Below are 22,162 nucleotides of genomic sequence, written 5' to 3' on the forward strand. Positions count from 1 at the left end.
CCAGGTGACGATTGGCTGTGAAAAGTGCAGGAATGCATTCCAGGTGATGGAGATTCTGTGCAAAGACCTAGAGGCTGAGAGTGCGTGGTGAGCTTGGGAAATGGCCTCCATGGTTCGATGGGCGCCTCCACAGGGTGCTAGGCTCTGCACGTGCATTGCTTAATTCTCAGAGCAACCCCAGGAAGTATTTCCTTTACAAACGGGAACACTGAGGCGTTGAGAAGTTAAGTACCAATGGCTCCCAGCTGGTGACTAGAGTCACTGGGAGTTGCCCCCAGGTGAACTCCAGAGCCCATGGTGAGAGTAATCAGTACATCTGGAATATTAATGGTGTGTGTGGAGGGCAGCCTCCCCTGAACCAGCAGGCCTGTCACCAGAAGGCCATCTAGGGACAGAGTCCAGCCTCAGGTTGCTCCCAGCTCCGTCCCCAGGCAGGCCAGCTCCTCTAGCTAAGATTCTTGGCTGCCCCCTCTCCTCTCCTGCCTGTGGGCTAGAGTGGGCACTGCTGCCTCCTGGTGGCTGAAGCCCCTCTTCCCCAGGCCTGCATGGTGTTTGCAGTTGGGGTTCATTGCTTTTCTTCGGGACAGGGAATGAGAGCCCCTGTATACCAGCCAGCCTCACGGCACTATTCCTGTTCTCTCCTTCTTCTGGTTATGAGTCACAGTCGACGGGGTGGCAGGTACCAGCGGTGGGAGCTCTGGAGTTGCAGTCTGAGTTTGCTCTCCAGCCCAGCCCTGTCCTCTGTGACCCACAACAAGTCCCTTCTTCCCTCCCTGTTTCCTCATTTGTGAATTGGAGCTTTGGACCAGGTGGCATCAGAGGCCCCCACCCAGACAGTCTGAGATACAAGAGGGGTAGAATCTCACTCCTCAGGGGGGCCTCAGGGCCACTGTCCCAGTCTAGATAGGGAAACCAAGGGCCAATCAGGGAAGGGGCTGGCCCAGACTCATCTGGAAAGGCTGTGGGAAAAGCCAGGCTGTAACAGAGGCCATGGGCTTCTTGGGTCTGTAGTCAGAGGCAGGCCAGGGGGCAGACAAGGGCAGAGGGGAAGGGGAGCCTGGCAGGGAGGAAGAGGCCTCAGAGTTGAGTTAATAATCCCTCACTGCTTCCTATCTGGGAGCTGGTTCTGCTCGCAGAGGCCACCCACCTTCCTATGCATCTTTTACCACTTCACTTATCATGTTGCAGGTGTTTGCACCTGAAAAACGGGATCTTCGAGTGGGAATTCCTTTTGAGGGAATCTAGTCTTTATTCGTTGTAGGAATCCCTGCTTCTACATACCTTCACACCAGTGTCCCACCAAATGTTTGCATACTTCCACTGACAGGGAGCTTACCACCTATTCTGGGGACTCTTCCAGGATTCAGGGAACCTTAGTGGCTGACTCTGTGTGCACTTTTAGGCAGTGCAGGGAGAGGGTGTGTCCCTCCCTCTCCAGGGGTGGAGAAGCAGGCAGCAGAAGAGGAAACTGGGATCCAGAAGCACTGTGTGACTTGCCCAAGGTTACCCGCCAAGCTGATGCCAGACCCTGGGCCTAGGAGAGGCCATGATGAAGGCCAAGAGGGTGAGGACTCAGCGACCACTGACCCAGCCTCCGCCTTGGACCCCACAGGAGCTGGAGCTGGTGGAGGGCCTGCTGAAGAGCAGACCAGAGGAGCCCGAGGGCTGCTGGGAGGCACGCAGCGTAGGGGCCGGGGCCTCACGGGGCAGCTCAGGCCGCCAGGAGCGTAGCCGACTGCCCTGGGAGGACACCGCCACCATCGAGGAGGATGCTTCCAAGTTGACTGCCCTGCGGCTACGGCTGGATGAGTCCCAGAAGGTGCTGCTCAAGGAGCGAGAGTAAGTCCCGGGAGGCAGGCAGGGGCCGGGGGCCGGGCCAGGCCACTCCAGGGCGTCCTCAGGATCACAGAGTGAAAATCCGTGTCTCAGAAGGTGAGATTCACTGAATCTCAACAGGATAGATAGGGAATGGTACTGTTTCAGTCTTGGAACTTCAGAACAGTGGTGCTCTGCCCAAGGACACAGTGTGAGGTTTTTTAATTGTTATTATTAATTCAAATAATACGTGTTGGGCATCGGGGTCAGGCTCTGCTCAGCAGTGAGGATACAGCCATCAGTAAGATCAAAAATCCCTGCCTTCATGGGGGGAGAGTGCTGTGGGCAAAAATAAAAGCAGGGAAGAAGGGATAGGGAGATTGGGGGGTTGCAGCTGGGAATTTGGCTTTGGACGTGTTGAGTTTGAGATGGCACGGAGGCAGTTGGGGACATGAATGAATCTGGAGTTTGTGAGACGGGTCTGGGCTGGAGGTAAAAACGCAAGAGTCATTAGCAAATAGATGATACTGAAAGCCGTGAGCTGGGGTGAGAGTGGATAGGGAGGTGGCCAGAGGATGGGGCCCTGAAGCTGACCAAGTTTAGAAGAGGGAAACAGCAAAGGAGACAGGAGAAGTGAGCCAGTGGGGGGCAGAGAAAGCAGGAGAAACTGTGTCACGGAGGAGGGAGTGATCAGCTAGTCAAGTAGGAAGAGGACTGAGCACTGACCAGTGGATTTAGGACGCGGAGGTCACTAGTTACCTTGATCGGGGCACAAGCCCGATTATGATGAATATTTTGTAACACCCTCTTTTCTGTCCAGAAATTAAATACAAAGATAGTTTAACTACACACAGAAGTCTTTTAAAAATCAACATAATGCCCTTGTGAAGATAGAGGCAGAGATAAGGGTGATGCTTCCGTAAGCCAAGGAACACCAGAAATTGTCAGCAAACCGCCAGAAGCCAGGGGAGAGGCATAGAAGAGATTTCCTCTCACACCCCTCACATGGAACCAACCCTGCCAACACCTTGGTCTTAGACTTGGAGCCTCCAGAACTATGAGACAATACCTTTCTTTTTAAGCAAAACAAACAAAAACCAACCTATTGTACAAACTGAAATGTAAAGAAATACTAGACTTTCAGAATGGGAGACCAGCACGGTGTGGGGTTGGTCGTAAAGCACTGTGTGCTGGGGCCAGATACCATGCTTGTTACCCACAGCGCCTCCTTCATGTCCAGGACAGAGTGCAGGGTGGGGGTCACGAGAACACATGGGACTGCCACCCAGTGCTGATGACAAGACGGGACCCGTCCTTCAGAGAGTCACTGGACAGTGTTTTCCAGCTTTTCCAACTGCAAAGCTGTGTGTTCAAACCAAGCCTACATAAAACAGATAGGAAGAAATGGGGGTCTCATTTGGCAGATGAGCCCAGGGCCCAGTGCCCTGGAGGCCCGGTCACTCCACACTGGGAGCTGGGCACCTGTAGCTGTGCAGAGGGTGGAGCTCCAGAAGAAATGCAAAACCAGGGTTCCTGCCGCAGAGTGGGGCGCCAGGGCCTTGAATGCAGAGGCAAGCACTTTGGACATGGGATTGACAGGTGCAGACTACCTAGGAGGACTCAGCGGAGGGCCCCAGTGGACTCACCCCCATTTATCCCTCCCTCTCCCCTCCCCAGGGATAAAATGGCACTGAGCAGGAACATTGAGAAGCTGGAGGGGGAGCTCAGCCAGTGGAAGATCAAGTATGAGGAGCTGAGCAAGACCAAGCAGGAGATGCTCAAGCAAGTGAGTCCTGGAGACCACAGGGGCTTCCTGGAGGAAGCAGTGCTGCACTGTCGAATTTCAGCAGAGGGAATGGAAGAAAGAAGGGCATTCATTCATTCACTGTCAAGCACCAGCCATGTGCCATGCAGTGTTCTGAGTACTGGGGCAGGCAATGTCCTTACCTTTAGGAGCTCACCTTAGGGGGGGCCGTGGTGAGGGAGACCAACAGTAAGCAGGTAGATAAATTCAGAAGCTGTGAAAGAGTCAAAACACAATCAGAGAAATGAGGTGGTGGGTCATTGAAAGAAAGGCTTCTCTAAGAGGGTGACATTTGAGGCAAGAGCTAAAGTGATTAGAAGAAGCCACCCTTGAGAGGAGATAGGGGCAAAGTTCCTGGCAGAAGGTACAGCAAATGCAAAGGTCCTGAGGCCAGAACAAGCCTAGTGTGTTCAGGAAATAGAGGCCAGTGTGGCTGGAGGATAGTGAGAGATGAGACTGCAAGGGGAGCTAAATCCCATAGGCCTTGTAGATCAAGGTGAAGGGGAGGAGTCTGGACGTTCACTGGGCACATAGTGGGTGCAAAATCTCGCTGGAGCCTCACAGCAGTCAAGAAATCTGGGTCCTGATGTCCTCATCTTACAAATGAGGAAATTGAAGCTCCAGCTGGCAGAGAGGGGATTCCACCACTGCATTCTGGGGACTCAGGGCAGGCAGGGGCCAGGCTGGGCTTCCCTTACTGCTTCCTGTGCAGGCCCTGATGGCCACCAGGGGGCGCAGCCACCCACGGAAAGTTGGGCTGGATCCCTACTTTTCCAGAAGGCGTGAGGTTCACAGACCTCAGAGCCTGAAACTGTCCTGGAAAACCTGTCTTTAAGTAGAATCTCTTTAAGGAATCTCCTAAAATAGAGCTTCCCAGACGTCACCCTCATCCTCCTGAGTCAGCATCTTTGGGGGTTGGGTCCAAGAATCTTTTTCATCTTTTCAAATTGTGTAATCTTTTGAAGAAAAGTGAGTAAGACACAACCGTGCAGATTTACAGATACATAATTATAAAGATTCTCATTTGTATCAGGCTCTCTTCCCTCAACATTCCATATTTAAGGCTCATCCATGCCGTCGCAAAGAGCATTCATCTGGCAGTTTTCCCTGCTATACAACAGTGAATGTGCACTATTTTAAAAGCACCCCAGGTGCTTCTCATGTGACCAACCCCACACCCACAGGCAGACCCGGATTCAGATCCACTGGGTGCTTTCAGCCAGTGTTCACTGCCCTGGGCCCAGGCCATACAGGGATACGAAGGCGGGCAGACAGACACGCTGTCTGTCCTCCCGAGCTCACATTCTTGGGGGGACGGGCGTGTGTGTGGAGAAGTACCCCTTCTAGGCAGGGAGGACAGGAGAGGCCTCTCTGAGGAGGGAGCATTTAGGCCAAGACCTGAGAATGAGAAAAGTCAGCCCTTCAAGATACCTCGGAACGGGGGCACCAGGCAGAGGGAACCACACGTGTGAAGCCTGCAGTGGACAGGAACTTGTGTATTTGAGGACTAGGGAGGAGGCCGAGGTGCCCAGAGCACAGAGAGCTCAAGGGAGAGAGGTGGGAGATGCAGTTGAGGGGAGACAGGTAGGGGTCCAATCGTGCAGGGCTCTACGGGACCATAGGGAGGGGTCAGTTTTTATCTTTTTTTTTTAAATTTTATTATTTATTTTGGCTGCATTGGGTCTTCGTTGCTGCGCACGGGCTTTCTCTAGTTGTGGTGAGTCGGGGCTACTCTTCATTGCGGTGCGCGGGCTTCTCATTGCAGTGGTTTCTCTTGTTGCAGAGCGCGGTCTCTAGGTGCACGGGCTTCAGTAGTTGTGGCTGGCGGGCTCTAGAGCGCAGGCTCAGTAGTTGCGGCATGTGGGATCTTCCCGGACCAGGGCTCGAACCGATGTCCCCTGCGTTGGCAGGCAGATTCTTAACCACTGTGCCACCAGGGAAATCCATCAGTTTTTATCTTAAGGAACCTGGGAATGGAGATATGATTGGGTTTATCTTTTTTATTTTTATTTATTTTTTGGCCACGCTGCATAGCTTGCAGGATCTTAGTTCCCCAACTGGGGATTGAATCGGAGCCCCCTGCAGTGGAAGCGCCGAGTCCTAACTGCTGGACCGCTAGGGAATTCTCCTGGGTTTATCTTTTTTTTTTTTTTTTTTTTTTTTTTGCGGTATGCGGGCCTCTCACTGTTGTGGCCTCTCCCGTTGCGGAGCACAGGCTCCGGACGCGCAGGCTCAGCGGCCATGGCTCACGGGCCCAGCTGCTCCACGGCATGTGGGATCTTCCCGGACCGGGGCACGAACCCACGTCCCCCGCATCGTCAGGCGGACTCTCAACCACTACGCCACCAGGGAAGCCCGGTTTATCTTTTTTAAAAGCTCCTCCTGGGCTGTTGTGGTGGAAAATGGGTTGACTGGGGAGATGAGGAGCAAGAGTGGACACTGGGAGGCTAGATGGTAATGAGGTAGGAGGTGAGAGATGTCAGAAGAGGCAGAAGTGGTCAAATTTGGGGTCTGTTCTAGTTACCCGGTGGCCCATTTGGGCACCACCTCAGGCTCCTTGCTGAGCCCTTATGACCAGTGCCCACCCACCAGGGCTGGTGGTCCTCACCTCACCAGGCTGTGCTGTATCATGCAGCTCAGCATCCTGAAGGAGGCCCACCAGGACGAGCTGGGCCGCATGTCCGAAGACCTGGAGGACGAGCTGGGTGCACGCTCCAGCATGGACAGGAAGATGGCGGAGCTGAGGGGCGAGGTGAGGCCACTGGGAGCGCCTGGGGCTCGGGGGACCAGGGGCCCTGCCACCATCAGTCATTCACGAAGAAGAGGGCAGGAACCAGGCCTGTACACTAAGGGGGAACCAGCCACACCCCGAGGGTGCTCCAGTCTGCAGGGGGTGGGCCTCTCTCCCACACAGAGACTAGAAGCGCCCTCACATCCTGCACACCGTGAAATAAGCCCGGGTTAATTATAGCCGCTGCAGCTGGACCTGCTTCCTGGAGCCAAAAGAACGGCTGCAGGAGAAGGTGGGGAGGGGGAGCCTCCAGCTCTGGCCTTCCGCGCCCCCTCCCTGTGGACCCCTCCCCCTGTCCTGCCCTGTTGCAGATGGAGCGGCTGCAGGCGGAGAACGCAGCCGAGTGGGGTCGCCGTGAGCGGCTGGAGACAGAGAAGCTGGGCCTAGAGCGTGAGAACAAGAAGCTGCGGGCACAGGTCGGGGACCTGGAGGAGGCGCTGGCCCGGCGGCGGCGGCAGACAGCCAGCACGCTGGACTGCGACCTGCGGGCCAGCCAGGCTGCGCTCTTCGAGAAGAACAAGGTGGGGCAGTGGGTGGCGCGGCCAGGGCTGGGGCAGAGGGCCTCCTGGGTGTCCAGCTCCAACCCGCAGGGGGCCAGGGACCGTTGAAGTAACAACTACGGACAGAGGTCGTAGTCGCCACAGCCGCGGCTCCTGCTGGGCGCCTGCTGTGGGCCAGGCTAAGTGATATCATAGTAGCTGCATTTATGGGGCACCACTGTGGGCCAGGCCCTGTGCCGGTGCTTTTTGTCCATGATATCACTTAATCTTCTCAACAGCCCTTTTATTAACCCAACAAATGTTTACTGAGCACCGTGTGTAAGCCTTGTTCTAGGTGCTGGGGACACAGCAGTGAATGGACAGGAGGGACGTGGCCTCCCCTCGTGGAGCTGGTGGCTCAGGGGGATGCAGGTGTTTTCCCTCCCTCACACACTCACGTGGCTGGGCAGGAAGAGGGAAGAGGGAATACCAGGGGACCTGGCTTAGGCCCAGGTCATGGGGAGACTTCCCTGAGGCAGTGACGTTTGAGCCCAGGTCTCAAGCGAAAGCAGGTGTTGACTGGTAGTGAACTGATTCCGGGAGAGAATTCGGAAATACTGTGAATGAACGTCCCATGGTGACAGGGACATGGAACTTTGGAGGAGCAGGGTGGCCGGTGTGCCTAGAGGGCGGTGGGCAAGAAGGACGTGGTAGGTGAGGCAGGAGCTCGGGGCCACCTTTGAAGAGTAAGAGGTAGGTGCAAGCAGGTTGTGGTTCTCAGCGCTCACTGGCTGCTGTGTGGAAGGCGGATAGGAAGGCAAGCCGGTGGGGAGTCTGTCGCCGTTTCCTGGGGCAGCGGGAGATGATGGCGGCCAGGACCAGGCTCAGGTTGGTGGAGATGGAACAAAGAGGATGGATTCAAGAGACCTTTAGGTAGTTCCTGTCCCCATTTCATGGATGTGAAAACTGAGGCTCAGAGAAATCACAGAGCTCAGGGGTGGGCAGCTCCTCTCCTGGCTGCTCATCCCCTTCCCAGCCACTCTGGCTTCTGATCTCTTTTCTTCCGACACCCACTCCCCATCTTAGCTCATCTCCAGACCCAGAGCTTTAATGCCATTTACACACCAAAGAATCCCGACTTCACCCCTCCCCAGAAAACATGACTTAGCTCAAGTAGGCTGCTGGACACCTCCATGACATCTCCCGCAGGCGCCCCAGAGCTACATGTCCAGAATGGAGCCACCAGTTCCACCCACCTCTTCCCTCATTGCCCTGCATGCCTTCTCACCTCACTAGATGGCACCTGTAGCCTCCAGCTGCTCAGCCAGCTCTAGTACTGGTATTTTAGACAGCAGGTGGAGAGATTCCGGGCAAGAGAGACACCGGCACCCCTAGAACTGCCTGACCTCATGGAACCCCCTCGCACGAGCCCTCCCCCAATCTCTGCTCCCCTGCAGGAGCTGGCAGACCTGAAGCACGTGCACAGCAAGCTGAAGAAGCAATTCCAGGAGAAGGTGGCGGAGCTGGCACACGCCAACCGGCGGGTGGAACAGCACGAGGCAGAGGTGAAGAAGCTGCGGCTGCGGGTGGAGGAGCTCAAGAAGGAGCTGGCCCAGGCTGAGGACGAGGTGAGCGCCTGCTGGGGCCCAAAGCACAGCCTGCAGACCTCAGCTGGGGGAGGTGGGAGTGGGGCTGCAGGGCCTTCCCATGTCGGTCCGTGCTGGGTCCCCTGGCACAAGCCTGACTCTCAAGAGGGACCCAGGATAGAGCAGGTGGGTGGGTGACAGATGGTGTGTGGGTAGGAGGATGGGAAGAAAAATGGACAGACAAGGTGGATAAGTGGTTGAACAGATTAATGGATGGATGAGTGGGTGGATATGGAGTTGGTTAAATAGAAGGACAGAAGGATAACTCCATGGATGGATGAACAGATGGATGAGGGAATAGGTGGACAGATGGATGGGAGAGGGAGAGAGGATAGATGGATGAGATGTAACAACAGATGTCTGATGGGTGATTGGTTGGATGGATGGATATATGGAAAGATGGATGACTGAGTGGATAGTGGAAAGATGGACAGACAGCTGACCTGGTCAGTGGGTGGAAGAAGGAATGGAGAGAGAAAGAAGGACAGAAGGATGGAAGGACACAAGGGTAGGGTGAATGGGTGTCTGAAGAGATTAACGAACGGTGAGTGGTGGGTATCTCCATGAGCAGAAGGATATTTCCATGGATGAACGATCAGATGGACAGATTCATAGGGTCGGTAGGTTGATGGGTGGGTCAGTAGCTTGGGGCGTTAGAGGATGGGTAGATTTGGAAGGGAGGGGCAACAAGAAAGAAGAGAAGTGAAAGGGATGTTTCCCTGGAGGAGGTAGGCCTCAAAGGAGCGACAGGAATTGCTCTTGGGGAAGGTCATTCCCACAGAGGAACAGCAGGAGTGGCTGGTCCCAAGCAGATGGCGGGGCAGAGGCTGGCGCAGCCCTAGGTGACTCCCACGCTCTTGGCCCTGCTCACCCCCCAGTTGGACGAGGCCCACAACCAGGCGCGTAAGCTGCAGCGGTCACTGGACGAGCAGACGGAGCAAAGCGAGAACCTGCAAGTGCAGCTGGAGCACGTGCAGTCCAGGTGGGCCCAGCGTGCAGCCCCTCCGGGGGAGGACTCCTGGCTGGGGCTCAGAAACAGGGCAGAAGCGCTTCCAGCCGAGGGAAGCCAAGGGTCAGGGGTCAGGGTTGGAGCCCTGAGTGGGGCTAGTGGGGAAGACAGAGAAGGAAGAGATCTGGATGTCCTGGGGCCAGAATCCTGTTCCCTCCAGGCAGGAAGGGCCAGGGCCAGGAAACCAGGGAAGGGAGTGCAGGAAGTAAGACCAGCTGGGAGCCTTGGAATTGTGTCGTGTGTCCAGAGGATAGGAGGGGCGGCCAAAGAGGTCAGGCCCAACGTGGGGCAGCAGGGAGGGACAGTGGGTCTGGGGAGTCTTTGATAAGAAGAATGAGCAGGCTGGGGTGATCCTGAAGGACTGGAGGGCAGGGAACCACGGAGGAGCCCCGGCCTTGATGGTAGCCCCAACCCCCTCATCTGTAGACAGGACCCATCAGCCCCAGTGAGGGAGGACCAGAAGGTCTGGGGGACCCACCCAGCACACTTTGCATCCCTCTGCTGCCTCCCTCTCCATCACAGCACCCTGTGAATGGCTCTCTCCCCCGACTCCCCTCAGAGACATGAGATGACAGATAATATCTAGTCCAAGCCCCTCCCCATTTCAGAAGCCCCCACCTGAGACTGAGTCTTCCTGTGCCGCGCCTGGGGCAGGCCCGTACCTGCGTCCTCTTATTTCATGGAATAGACAGAGCCCAGGCTCTGCAGCAGGCTGCCTGGGTGGCTGGGAATTCTGGCTCTGCACTTAGTAGCCGTGTCATTTGGGGCCACTTACTTGACCTCTCTTGGTCAGTTTGCTCATGTGTAAAACGGGACTGATAACAGTTTTTATTACCTCTTGGTTGTGGGAATTAAATGAGCTGATCTATGCTTATAAAAGTACCTGGCACATAATAAATGCTAAATAGTAGTGGAGCTTTTGTATTTGGGTCAGATACTGTGCTATAAGAATCATGCTCCTATGAGAGAAGGAAAGGGAGAGATTTTTTTCCTAGGGGGCTGGCAGACGAGGAAACTAAGGCACGAGAGGGTAAGTCCTTCCACAGCTACACAGCTAGTGGGTGGTCAGGCCAGATCACCGCCCCCTGACATCTGCCGCCTGAGCCCTCATTCACAGAGCATGTACTATGTGTGCTGAGTTTCTGTGGCTTAGAGTACAAGCTTTGGAGGCAGACCTGTCAGCTGTGTGACCTGGCCAGCCGAGACTCAGTTTCCCCAGCTGCCTGGGATGCTGCCTGTAAAGTGTTGTTCAGGGGCCCAGGCATGAGCCTAAGTGAGGCTCAGTGTCTGGCCAGCTCTGCCCTGCCACCCCCCCCCGCCCCCCCCCCCCACCCCGGCCCCACCCAGCACACACCCCTCCAAAGGCCGCCTAGCCTCAGGGCTCTCCCGCAGTCTTGGCCACATTCTCTGGGAGCCATAAACTCCCAGAGTGGGCAGGCAGGCTCTGCCCAGCCTCTCAAGTGCTTCCATCAGGGAGGGCGGGGCTGCCCGGGACCGCTGCCTCATTTTATTTCCCAACTTTTCGTGCTTTAATGTTCGGGGGACAGCTCACTAAATCACAGTGCGGTAATGGAGGCCCCCGCCTGTGCCCCTCCCTGCCGTGTTAATAATTCATGCCTTCCAGTAAGATGCAGCCTGGGCGGCTACTCCGTTGGGGGTGGGGTGCAGGGGAGCCAAGGGAAAGGGGGGATGGGCATTTCCGCCACCAGCTCTTCTTAGAGGGAAGTTTGCCTGGTAAATTTTGGCTTTAGGAATTTTACTGTGGGGAAGAACTAGGGTGGAGCGCTTTCTCACTGACATTGAGGATGTGGGGGACTCAGAACCCGCACCCCCAAACTCTCTCCCTGCGGGCTCTGGAGCCTGGCTTGGGTTTGGATCCCAGCAGCATGACCTTGAGCCTGCTGCTTCGCCTCTCTGAGCCCCTGGCCCACTCCATAGCCAGCCATCCAGCTCAGAGCCCAGCACCTCTCACTGCTGTCTGTGGGACTTCGGGCACATTACTCAACTGCTTTGTGCCTCAGTTTCCTTGTCTGTAAAATGGGGGTGACAGAAGCACCTCCCTCATTTCAGGGGCTTCCGGGAGGATGAAGTGAGGTGAGGTAATGTTTGTAAAAGGCCCAGTCTGGTGCCTGGCAGCAGGGAAGCGCTAGGGGCAGCTTAGCTACTGTCAGCACCAGCTCATCAGGCTCATCCCTGACCCGCCTGTCACCCCACCCCACAGGCTCCGAAGGCAGCAGCAGAACGCCCCCCTCTTTGGAAAGATCCGCAGTGCTCGCTTTGGCGCCGAGGAGGCGGGGGACGGAGCCAGCGACCTGGACGAGGATGAGGACCTGCAGATCCAGGTGGCCTAGAGCTCCCAGGGCTGGGCAGGACTGGCCAGCAGCCCGGGCCCCCGGGTGCCCAGGCTGACCCGCCACTTGAACTGATACAGCTACCTGTGCTCGCTCTGGGAGCAGACCACGGTCCCTGCCACAGATGACTTCCTTCTCTCCCACAGTGGGCATCGGTGGTCCTACCTTACCTACACTCTGTGAAAGGGAAGCCATGGCCTATGTTTTATATATATATATATATATATATATATATATATATATATATATGCCTGGGGTCCTTGGACCCATTTGGTTTTATAGACACAGGACCACTGTGAGTCCCACTCTAGGTGCCCCCACCCACGACCTTCTTGCAGGGGGAGCGGGTGTCAAAGGAGGGCTGTTGGGGCCTCCACCCAGGCTGCCTCTCTGGGCCCTAGGGGTTGGGCGGGGGCTGTGGCTGTTCATAGTACAATGTGATAAACCCAGTCTTTTGTAATAAATGGAGTTCAGGTTCTCGGGCTGGAGTCCTGAGAGTGTGGCAGATGTGGGCACGCAGTGTGGGAGGCAGACAGGATCAGCCTACCCCTGGCACCGAACCTGAGCTCAGGAATATTGATATTAAGTCACTTGAGTGACTTAATAAATGAATGAACGTGAGAAAGAATGAATGAATGAACACTGGAACTGCTGAATGGTCTGGAATCCAGCTCCTTTGAGGGGAAGGAAAAGGGATGGTGCATGTCAAATCTGGAGGAGACTTCAGTTCTGGCACCGGATGAATTCAAATCTCTGCTCTGCCTCTTACTGGCTGTGCAACCTTGGGGAAGTTAATTGCCCTCTCTGAGCCTCGGTTTCTCCATCTATAAATTAGATGTCTCATAGAGCCATCAGGAGAATTCGGTGAGTTCATCTGGAGCTCAGTAAAGGTTAGTTATAATTGAAATACTTGAAGTATGCCCTGGAGAGGGGGGCTTTGCCAGCTGGGTTCTGCCGTAAGGGATGAAGTTCAGACAACTGACTGGTGGGTGTTTACCCAGAGATAGGTATGAACACAACAAATAATAAATCCTTTTATCATTCCCCTAGTCCTGCTCTAGGTAGTGAAATTATAGGTAATCTTATTTTTGATACTTAATTTCTAAACCTTCTATAACCAGCCAATTTATATTAAATCTGGTGGAAAAGGTTATTAAAAACACAGTAGCATATATTTTTGAATCTTCACAAGTTGAGGTGGCATTTGAGACATCTGCCCTTGATGGGAGTTTTACATGAATTCTTGGCACCAGGGCCTGCTTTCTGCAGGAGGAGGCCCTCTCAGAACTGTTCTAGCATGCGGGCCGTGGCGAGTTCCCTGTGTTCAGAGGTGAGTACGGAGAGGCTGGGCTCGGATCAGGGGCCTGGCACCAAAGAGGAGTTAAATTCAATTGATAGAAAAAAAAAATTCAATTGATAGAAGGGCTCCCTGCCCCGGAGTGGGCAGCTGCACTAAAGGACTTCTCTCTTGTTGTGGCCCAGTCTGAGGGACCCCTGGGGCCATGGTGCTGGGACCCAGTGGATGCCACAAGCCCTGGGGGCTGAGAGGAGGGGAGAGACAGGCCCATGAGCCCAGCAGGGGGTAATAAATATGGGCACCGAACATGTCATGTCCCCTGTTGCCAAACCTAAGCTAACCATGCTGGAGAGGTGGGGTTTGCTGTCACGGCAAAGAGGCCCATGTCCCTTCCTGTGCCCTGAGCGGGAGAGGAGGGAGTGGGCAAGACCCAGCCACCGGGATCCACACCGCCACCCACCCCCGTGGGCCTTTCCTCACAAGCCAGGGCCAGCAGAAAAGGGAAAAGGCCCTGGGGGAAGAGGACCATTTCCTGCCGGGGGTGGGGGTGGGGGGGGTGGGGTTCTTTCTGTTTTCTCTCCTGAACAGGAAGCAGGCCCTAGAAGAGGCTGAAAGTGCTGCCCTTTGACCCCCAGGAGCCAGGAGCCAGGCACTTACTGACAGCAGCCCTGAGAGCCGCCCCTGGGCCCCCAGGCGGACCTGCCATTCCCAGACACAGAGCAGAGCGTCCAGCACAGCAGGCTCTCCCAGACTCCCTGGCACCTCCAGTGAGATAGTGTGGGGCAGGGGCCCCATTATAGCCCCTGTCTGCGGGCGGGGCCGCTCCTGAGAACATCAGAGAGGAGAGGGTCTGGCCTTCCGCCTCCAGTGTACAAGGGAGACCAGAAGCCTTGGGAGGGAAGCACAGCCACAGGCAAAGGGCTGGAAGATTCCCTGGGCCTGGAACTCTCGCTGCCTCCCTGCTCACAGCCCTTCCTTCCTGGTGGTCGTGACAGCAACATCTGCCAACAGGAGCATCAGCTTTGGCTCCCGTGATGCTTTAAAAGCTGTATTTAATGCATTGCTAATGTTAATAATGGGAGGCTTTCTCATAAAAAATGTGGGTTTCCCCCTCTTGAGAAATCAGCACCTCAGACCACGCCGGGCTCACACTCCTGCGTGGCTGCAGCTGCAGGGCTGAGAGGCAGGTGCTCTCCGGAAGGGGGCACAGCCACCCGGTGAGCCACAGTCCCCACCGCTCCCTGCAGCCTCACCTGCACCCTCCTCGTCTCTATTACCGCCTGGCCCCCGAGGCATGTGAGTGCCCTTCCTCTGGCCTAGTCCAGTCTTTCTTTGAACAGGTGAGGAAATTGAATGGCTGAGAGGGGCGGCACTGGCCAAAGTCAGTGTGAAGTATAGCCAGGCCAAGTATACGTGTCATTCTCGGGATCAGAACTCCTGCAGGCTTCTTGTCACCACAGGGGTGACTGCCGAGAACAGGTAACATGTATTGAGCCACGCCATGTGCTTTACAGTCTTGTGAGGCAGGCACTCCCGTGGTCATCTCTCTTGACATCAGGGATGCAGAGGCTCAGAGGAAGCAAGTGACTACCCCAAGGCCACACAGCTGGTTGGTGGTGACCCTGGCATTCCAGGTCAGGCAACCTGAGGCCAGAGCCCACACTCCTGGTTACGACCCCCTTCCCCCAGCCCTCCAAGGCAAGGCCCTGGATGGTGCAGCCCCTGCCCTCGGCAGCCCCACCCCACTCAGCAGACCCTGCGGCTCCAGCCATGTTGAACTCCCTTCCTACCACCCAGAATTGCCCCTTCCCTGGCAGAGTCCCACCAGCCCCTCAAAGCTCAGCCTACTTGGTTCATTCTTAGAGTATTAGTGGGTTGTGTACCTGTCTGCTTCTCCCACCCCACCAGATGCTCCTGGAGGGCAGAGAATCCTTCCAGCAGCCAGCACAGTGCCCTAGGCCTAGAGAACATCTTTAAGGGAGGGGAAGAAGGATGGCTGGATGGCTGGATGGATGAGACGGTGGAAGGCTGAAGCTAGAAGCACCCCCCACCCCTGACTCCAGCTTCACTGCAATACCTGCAGGACCAGTCCTAGGTATCTTTCTGCTGGTCAGCTGAGAAGTCTCCCAGGCACTGAAAGCCACAGCAGTCCAGGGGCAGCAGTGCCAGGGCCTCTTCTCACAGGCCTGGAGTGCCCGGACAAGCTGCAGAACCTGCTGGGCCAGACACTGCCCCACCCGGCCCCTCCTCCCCCTGCAGCATGAGGCTGGGGCTCCTGGGGTCTGTCCTCGGAAGGCTTGGCCTCCCCTTGCTCTCCAGCCAAGTTTGTTTTGCCCCTACCAGCCAGCCCCTAGGGATCCCTGCCTGGAAATTTATGCCCAGGAGTGAGTCCCCATGCCCCAGCACTTCAGGCAAGCTTGGCTTCTAGATCCAGCTGCTTTTTGATTGGCTGTGTGTCTTCTGGCAATCTCCTATCCCTCTCTGGGCTTTCATTTCCTTATCTATAAAATGGGGACAGTAGCAACTGGATTCTCCAGACATAGTATAACTTCACTGTTAGTAGTACTTTTCTGGCTTTGCTTAGGGTCTGCATCGTCTCCCAAGACCCTAGCTCCCTGACTGCCTGGGGGCCCACCAGCCACCCTGGGCACCCCTCTGGGGCAGTGGGTGGTGGGCTGGAGACAGAGGCAGTACCCAGGAACCAGCTGTAGCTCTCAGCCCACTGCTCCCACCACTACCACCACCCAGCTCCTCTGCCTACTAATTGCAGGGTTGCAAGATGCCAGCTGCCTCCCAGGCCCCAGGTGGGTGCCTCCCAGTGGATCAAGGGCTCCCTGGAAGGCCTCCCAGTTCTCCTCCAGCCCCACAGACCCAGGTGCGCTGGGGTGGTCTCCATGGTGCTCAGACTCCCCTCTCCTGCTCTGGGAGGGGCCCAGAAAAGGTGTAAACATAAAGCCTTCCTCAGGCTTTCGCATTTCCCAGGCTTCCGCCACATCAGAGAGGAGCATCCTGGGTCCCCCTCCCCCGCTCAAGAACTAGCCATGGCTCCCCACTGCTGGACCGATAAAGTCTCGCTCCACATTCCTGGTCCATGGTGAGTTTCAGACTTGCCCTTAAGCACGTTCCCCAGTGGCCTTGGTCTCAGGTCCCTGTTGCTCTAGGATGAAGTCCAGACAGGCCCCTCTCTCCCGCCCCCACTGGCTTCCCCAGCATCCTCTCCATGCCTGCCCTACGGCTGGAGTACCAGTGGCGTGGTCAGACAGGATGGCAGCACCATCCCCTCCCCAACCCCACCACCAGGAAAGGAGCGGGAGTAGCATTCAAAGCACATGCACTGCCACCGGAGGTGGACCACGGCAGGATGAGGAAACCGAGGCCCAGAGAGGGAAGGAACCAGCCAGTAGATCACAGAACCAGGGTTCGAATTCGGGCATGTTCTCAGCTACAGCCCTCAGCCCAGGTCTGAGCCTGGTTCAAAGCAGATGCTCGGTGACCGTTCAGGGAAAGGAGAGGGGGAGGGGAGAGTAAGGAAATAATGGTGTGAACCGCTGTCACCAAGCCCTCTTCTCTTGAGATCACTCAAGGTTCTTTCTCAGCCAGCACCTGACTTGAGGCTCTAACTTAGGCAGGTCTGAGATGGGACGCTCATTACCTAGATGAGTTAAACTGAGGTACAGAGAGCCAAGTGGCTTATGCAGGGGCACCCAGCCACTATGTGTGAGGAATCTCCAGCTTATTTTAATAGGGTCATAATCGTTCACTCCTTTGATCTCCATTCTAATAACTGGAGAGCAGTCAAAGAGCTGTGGATTCTGACCCCTAACTAAGCATCACCTACCTGAGCCTCAGTTTCCACGTATGTAACACGGGGTGCTGTGGGGATTAGAAAGGGCATTTGTCAAGCCCCTAGCATGGGCTTCAGCTCCCAGCGCTACTGTTGTTTGTCCACCTTTGTCCAAGGACACCCATCATATCTGTGTGGAAGACCAGTTGTCCAGGTGGGAAACGTGCCCTTGTCCACACTGGGGTGGGGTTCTCTGTCCAGGATCTGCCTCTGCCTGTCTGCCCTGCCACACTCAGCTGTCCCTGCTCTCCGTCCCATCTCAGAAACCACCTGATCACCTTCCCAGTCGCCCAGGTATCTTAATTCCAGGACGGAATGGGGTTTAGGCGGTAACACTGGGAGAACAAAGGCATCTTTGTCTGTTTTTGGACCACCACCCCCTTCCGACCAACCCGCCCCATTGGCTGATAAACTGGAGTTAGGTGTGTAACAAAATCTCTTGGGAATTTGTCTGGTGGGAGTCCCTTACCAGATAAAATTTATCTGATCGCCCAGTCCCCAAAGGGTAAACTGAGGAAGCCGCCAAACTAAGGGGGAAAGGGTAGGGTCAGAAAAAAGAGGAGCCCCGCCAGGCAGTCCGCTTCTGTTATCTCTCTGGATGCTCATGACACCCCAGTGAGGTGATCCCAGGTATCATCCCACCTTATAAGTGAGAAAACCAAAGTTGAGACCCTCAGGAGCTCCGTGAATCCGGGCCGTTGTTCTCTAGCAAGGATGCTGGTAACCACTGCCCAGCAGCTCCTGGTGTACTTTAACTGTAACTCACGCCCCTGCTCTGGCCTCCAGGGCCCTTGCAGGTCTGGATGGTGTCTGTGCACAGCTTCATCTACCACTCTCTCCCCATCGCTTACCATCCAGACCACTGGCCTCCTTTCTACTCTAAAACCCCAAGTCCGTTTCTGCCTCTGGGCCTCCAGGCACGCTCTTTCTTCTGCCTGCGTATCCTCCCCTAGCTTCACGAGCTACATAGATGTTCCCTCTCCTGTGTCCATTAACCTCCTCCTCAGTCCCTTGACGTCGATTTTTCCAGATGGTGTCTCCTGTAATTACCGATTTACTCACCTGGCTGTGCTGACTTGCTAGCCCGTGAGTTCCCTAAGGCCTAGGATTTGGTTCTTATTAGTCACATTCGTACCCCCGACACCAATGCCTGCCACATAGCAGGAGCTCACTAAACTTCGATGAATGAATGAATGAGTGAATGGGTGAACAAATGAATGAATGAATGCCCATGCTCCCTCCCAGGCCCCTGCTCTGGGCTCCCCAAGGCCAGTCCCAGAGGCTCAGGTCAGTCAAAGACAGTAAAGAGATGAAGTTATAAACCAGGGCAGGCAAATGGACCGTGCAAAGTTTTTTGAGAGGAAACTCAAAGATACAATGCTATTAAAAATTGATATTTCAATGAGATAATCCCTCTCCTAGGCTTTTAATTGATTGTCTAAAAAGCCTTCCTCTGTTGTTGTGCTTCTTTGTTTGCAGGGACCATTAATTTTTTTATGGACGATCAAACCCGGATAGACTGGAAGGGCCACCACACAGCTGATTCAAAAACAGTCACCAAGGCGCCAGGGACACCCATCTGGGGATCAACCAGGAGAGGTGATGTGGCAATGGAGTTGGCTCTGGATTTGGGGAAGAGGAGAAGCCCCTGCACGTCCCGGGCATGCACGCGCGCGCGCACGCGCACACACACACACACTTGCCCCTGCCCCCAGACCCAATAGACAGGCTCAGTGAAGGGAGGAGAAACAGGAGATGAGGGCCCCAAGGGTGGGGGCAATGGCTGTGGGGGAAAGCCCTGCTCTGCGAGTTGGGACCCCTGGGTTCCCTCCCCCACCCCCGTGCCGCTAGTGGCCGGTTCCCCACCATTCCAGGCCTCTGTTCCCCCATCTGTTCCTTGCAGGGTGGGGCTAGAAGCAGACAGGGAAGAGAGGGTGAGTGAATAGTTGGGACCTCCAGCTTCTGCTGTTTCACCTCTCTGAGCCTCTGTTTCCTCGTCTGTCCAGTGGAGTGTCACTGGCACCAGGTTCAAGGTGGGGACTCTGAGGGCCGTACAGAGAGCCAGGAAGGGCTGCTGGTGCTCACACTGTTGTTAATCTCAGCATTCTTCTCCTGGTCCTCAGGTCCGCGCCCCTCTCCCCTGAGGGTGACTTTGACCACCTCCTTCCTCCTCCCTCCGGGATGGCTCTGAATCAGCCTCCATGCTCTGCTGCAAGGATTGTGGCTGTAGAGGTGTTCTGTGAGCACCTGTCTGCCTGGCCTCTGGCCAGATCTGCTTCTCTCCCGACCCCAGCCATCCACTCCATCAGCCTGACAGGCAGCCTCAGTGAGACCCCAGAGGGTCCCCAGCTGTAGAGCACCAAGCCGAGGCTGGGCTGGGCTGGCCGGGGCCCTGGCCCTTTCTTAAGTGCCTTGCCCATGAGCCGGCCTCCCTCACTCCCTCTCTGCTGCTCCATGCTCCTGACACCTCTTTTCTGGAAGGGAGGGACTGGCCAAGTAGGGCCATGTTCCTGGGTGTGTGGCTTGTGCAGTCACACAGGGCCTCGTACTTTGAATGACCTTGTGTTTGGTTTAATGCTCTGTTGTCAGTGTCTTGAAATTACTAATAATTTTACAAGGAGTCCCACATTTTCATTTTGCACCAGGCCCGGTAAATTTTGTAGCTGGTGTTGCTGTCAAGGGACAGACCCGCTTCAGGAAATGGCTAGAGGGTGGGTCCCCAGAGCAGAGCCCCTGCCTTTAGCCATCACTCGTCCCATCCAGAGGACTGGACTTATCCCTCATTTTCCCTTCCTCACGTTCCCCAGATCCCCCAGCTCAGAAGCCCTGTGGCTCCCATCTCCTCCCTATGGGGGCTCTGAGCGGGGAATGACTTCTCCAGGCATCTCTACGGGAGGGGATTCTAGGGAGGGTGTCTTTTCTACGGGGAAAGCAAAGGGGTTCTCAAATCCATATGTTCCCTCCAGACTGGTACCACTTTCGTCAAGTGGGAGCATGGAAGCCACAGAACAGATGAGACATGAATTCATTTAAACGATCTGTAGAATTCATAATAGCCCTCAGTCACCATGTTTTGTTTTTTTTTTTTTCTCCAGGCAACAGATATTAAAGGTACAACGGCTTTGACCTTTTATAGGTGTTGGAACATTTTCCTCCATCAATGTGCATCCTTAGATGGTAAAAGGGTAGAAATCCCTGCAGAGCAAACTGGCAAAATGCAGCTAAAACAAAGACGGGTCACTTTTAGAAACCTGTCCTAAGGAAGGCTGTAAGCCTGTGTAATATAGAAGCGTGGGTACAAGTATTTAGCCACACAGCGCTCATTGTGGCATTGTTTACAAAAGCAAAAATAGAGACAGCTAAACAGCCGGTGGTCAGGGCTGGTGAAATACATGACAGCACATTTCTCCAGGGGATGCCGGACAGTCAGCGAGATGAAGCTTGTTAAAGAAAAGGGAGTGAGTAAAAAATCAGATTTGAATATAGCATACAATGCCGGCTTGGTTTTCTCTCTGTGTGGAAGAATCGACACCACAATGTTAGTGTCGGGGTCGTTATTTTTCTTCTTTTTTATCCCTGACTCTCCTGGCGGCCAATCACCAAGGAGTCAGGGACACTTGACTTTCTGAGGATCTCTTTTATCTGTCCCTTGCCATCACCCCTTCTCACTACCTAAGTCAGACCACCTCTCTCCTGTAAGACTTGCCTTCGCTTCCTGTCTTGCTCCCCACAATTCCATTGAGACCCCTCCATGTATTCTCTAAGGGCAGCCAGAAGGATTTTTGCAAAATGCAAATTGGATCCTATCCCCTTCCCCGTTTAAAACCCTTGACTAGCTCCCTATTACTCTTAAGATGGAGACCAAACCCTTGAACTGGCCGTCAAGACTCTGCATAGCCAGCCTCACTGAGCACCGTGCGTCCCCATCTCCCTCTGCATTCCAGCCACTCGGGCCTCCTCCCATGCTCTTATACAGGGCAGGCTCTCTTCGGCCACAGGACCTTTGCACATGGCAGTTCCCCCAACTCAGAACACTCTGCCATCCCTCTCCACCACATTAACACACCCTTTTGCTTTCACCTGAAGAATCACTTCCTCAGTAAAAGCCTTCCCAGGCAGGTCAGGTGCTCCCCATACCTCTTCCAGCACCCTGTAGCCCCTTTCCCTCTCTGCCCTCATGAGTTGCACCTGCAACTGTGGAGTTCTTAGATCCATGCCTATCGCTTTTACTAGACTAAGAACTCCTGAGAGGCAGGCTGTTCTTGTCGACCACCGTGTCCCCAGTGCCCAGCACCTGGCACAGAGTTAAGTGCTCAGATGTTTGTTGAATGAATCAGCGAATCAGTGAGGGAGGGAAGGCTGGCCTGACCATGCGGCCTCCCTTTACTGCTGGCTGCCATGCCTGTCCAGGGGACAGCTTGTCAGTCCTGCTAGTAGCATATGACACAGGTACTCAGGACGGCAGCCCAGAGAGAACTGCCTAGAGAGAGCCATGTGCTGGGAGATGGGGCTGGAATGTCACCTCCTTCCTGAGAGCTGCTCTCTGCATCCATCGGAAATTGCCCCTTGCCCAGCCTCCTTGGAAGGAAGCAGAGGGAGCAAGGGGGCCCCATCTCCTTCTTCTCCACCCCCCTCCTAGCTAGTCCCCTTTGATGTGAAGGTTCCTGGGGAGGCTGGTTTGTGTCACTGTCCAGCTGGGGGAGGGAGACAGATCAGGGCCTCATCTTGACTGGCGAACTGGCCCAGATCTCAGTGCTCCTGTACAGCAAGTGGAGGGGCGCCAGCCTGTCACCGACAGCATTTGAAAAGAACTCACCAATCTGACGGCTACGGTAAGGTTGTCTGGGATTCTGGGGATTCCTCCCAGCTCCAGATTTCATCTCCTCTGGCTGTGGCTCTGTCAAACCTGCCCTTTTCCCAAGAGCAGACCTGGGGGTATGGGAGGAGTGAGGACTTTGCTGGAGGCCCCCCTGGGAGACCAGCATGGACAGGGATCCCCATCCTTCTAGGTTATGTCAAGGCCCCAAAAAACAGAGACTTCATGGTCTCCAGTTCAAGTCCGGGCATGGCTATATCATCCTGGACAAATTCTTTTTTTTTTTTTGCGGTACGCGGGCCTCTCACCG

At 55.2% G+C, this 22,162-nt stretch overlaps 1 protein-coding gene across 6 annotated transcripts in view; it reads left to right on the forward strand.

Annotated features, from left to right (window-relative positions):
* The window catches only part of CCDC102A (coiled-coil domain containing 102A), a 23,265-nt gene extending 9,567 nt beyond the window's left edge, over nt 1–13,698 (forward strand). For 5 of the 6 annotated variants that reach the window (XM_029210305.1, XM_029210321.1, XM_029210347.1 and 2 more), the window contains 7 exons: nt 1,613–1,839; nt 3,493–3,601; nt 6,255–6,371; nt 6,722–6,931; nt 8,347–8,517; nt 9,414–9,517; nt 11,766–13,698. In XM_029210305.1, the coding sequence (XP_029066138.1) occupies nt 1,613–1,839; nt 3,493–3,601; nt 6,255–6,371; nt 6,722–6,931; nt 8,347–8,517; nt 9,414–9,517; nt 11,766–11,895 (1,068 nt within the window). In that variant the 3' untranslated portion in view covers nt 11,896–13,698. The remainder of the gene's footprint in view (nt 1–1,612; nt 1,840–3,492; nt 3,602–6,254; nt 6,372–6,721; nt 6,932–8,346; nt 8,518–9,413; nt 9,518–11,765) is intronic. The other variant, XM_029210313.1, reaches the window with a different exon arrangement.
* The last annotated feature ends 8,464 nt before the right edge of the window (nt 13,699–22,162 follow it).

Source organism: Monodon monoceros, unplaced genomic scaffold (genome assembly GCF_005190385.1).
Source record: "Monodon monoceros isolate NGI ecotype Baffin Bay Population unplaced genomic scaffold, NGI_Narwhal_1 Super_Scaffold_10, whole genome shotgun sequence".
NCBI lineage: Eukaryota > Metazoa > Chordata > Mammalia > Artiodactyla > Monodontidae > Monodon > Monodon monoceros.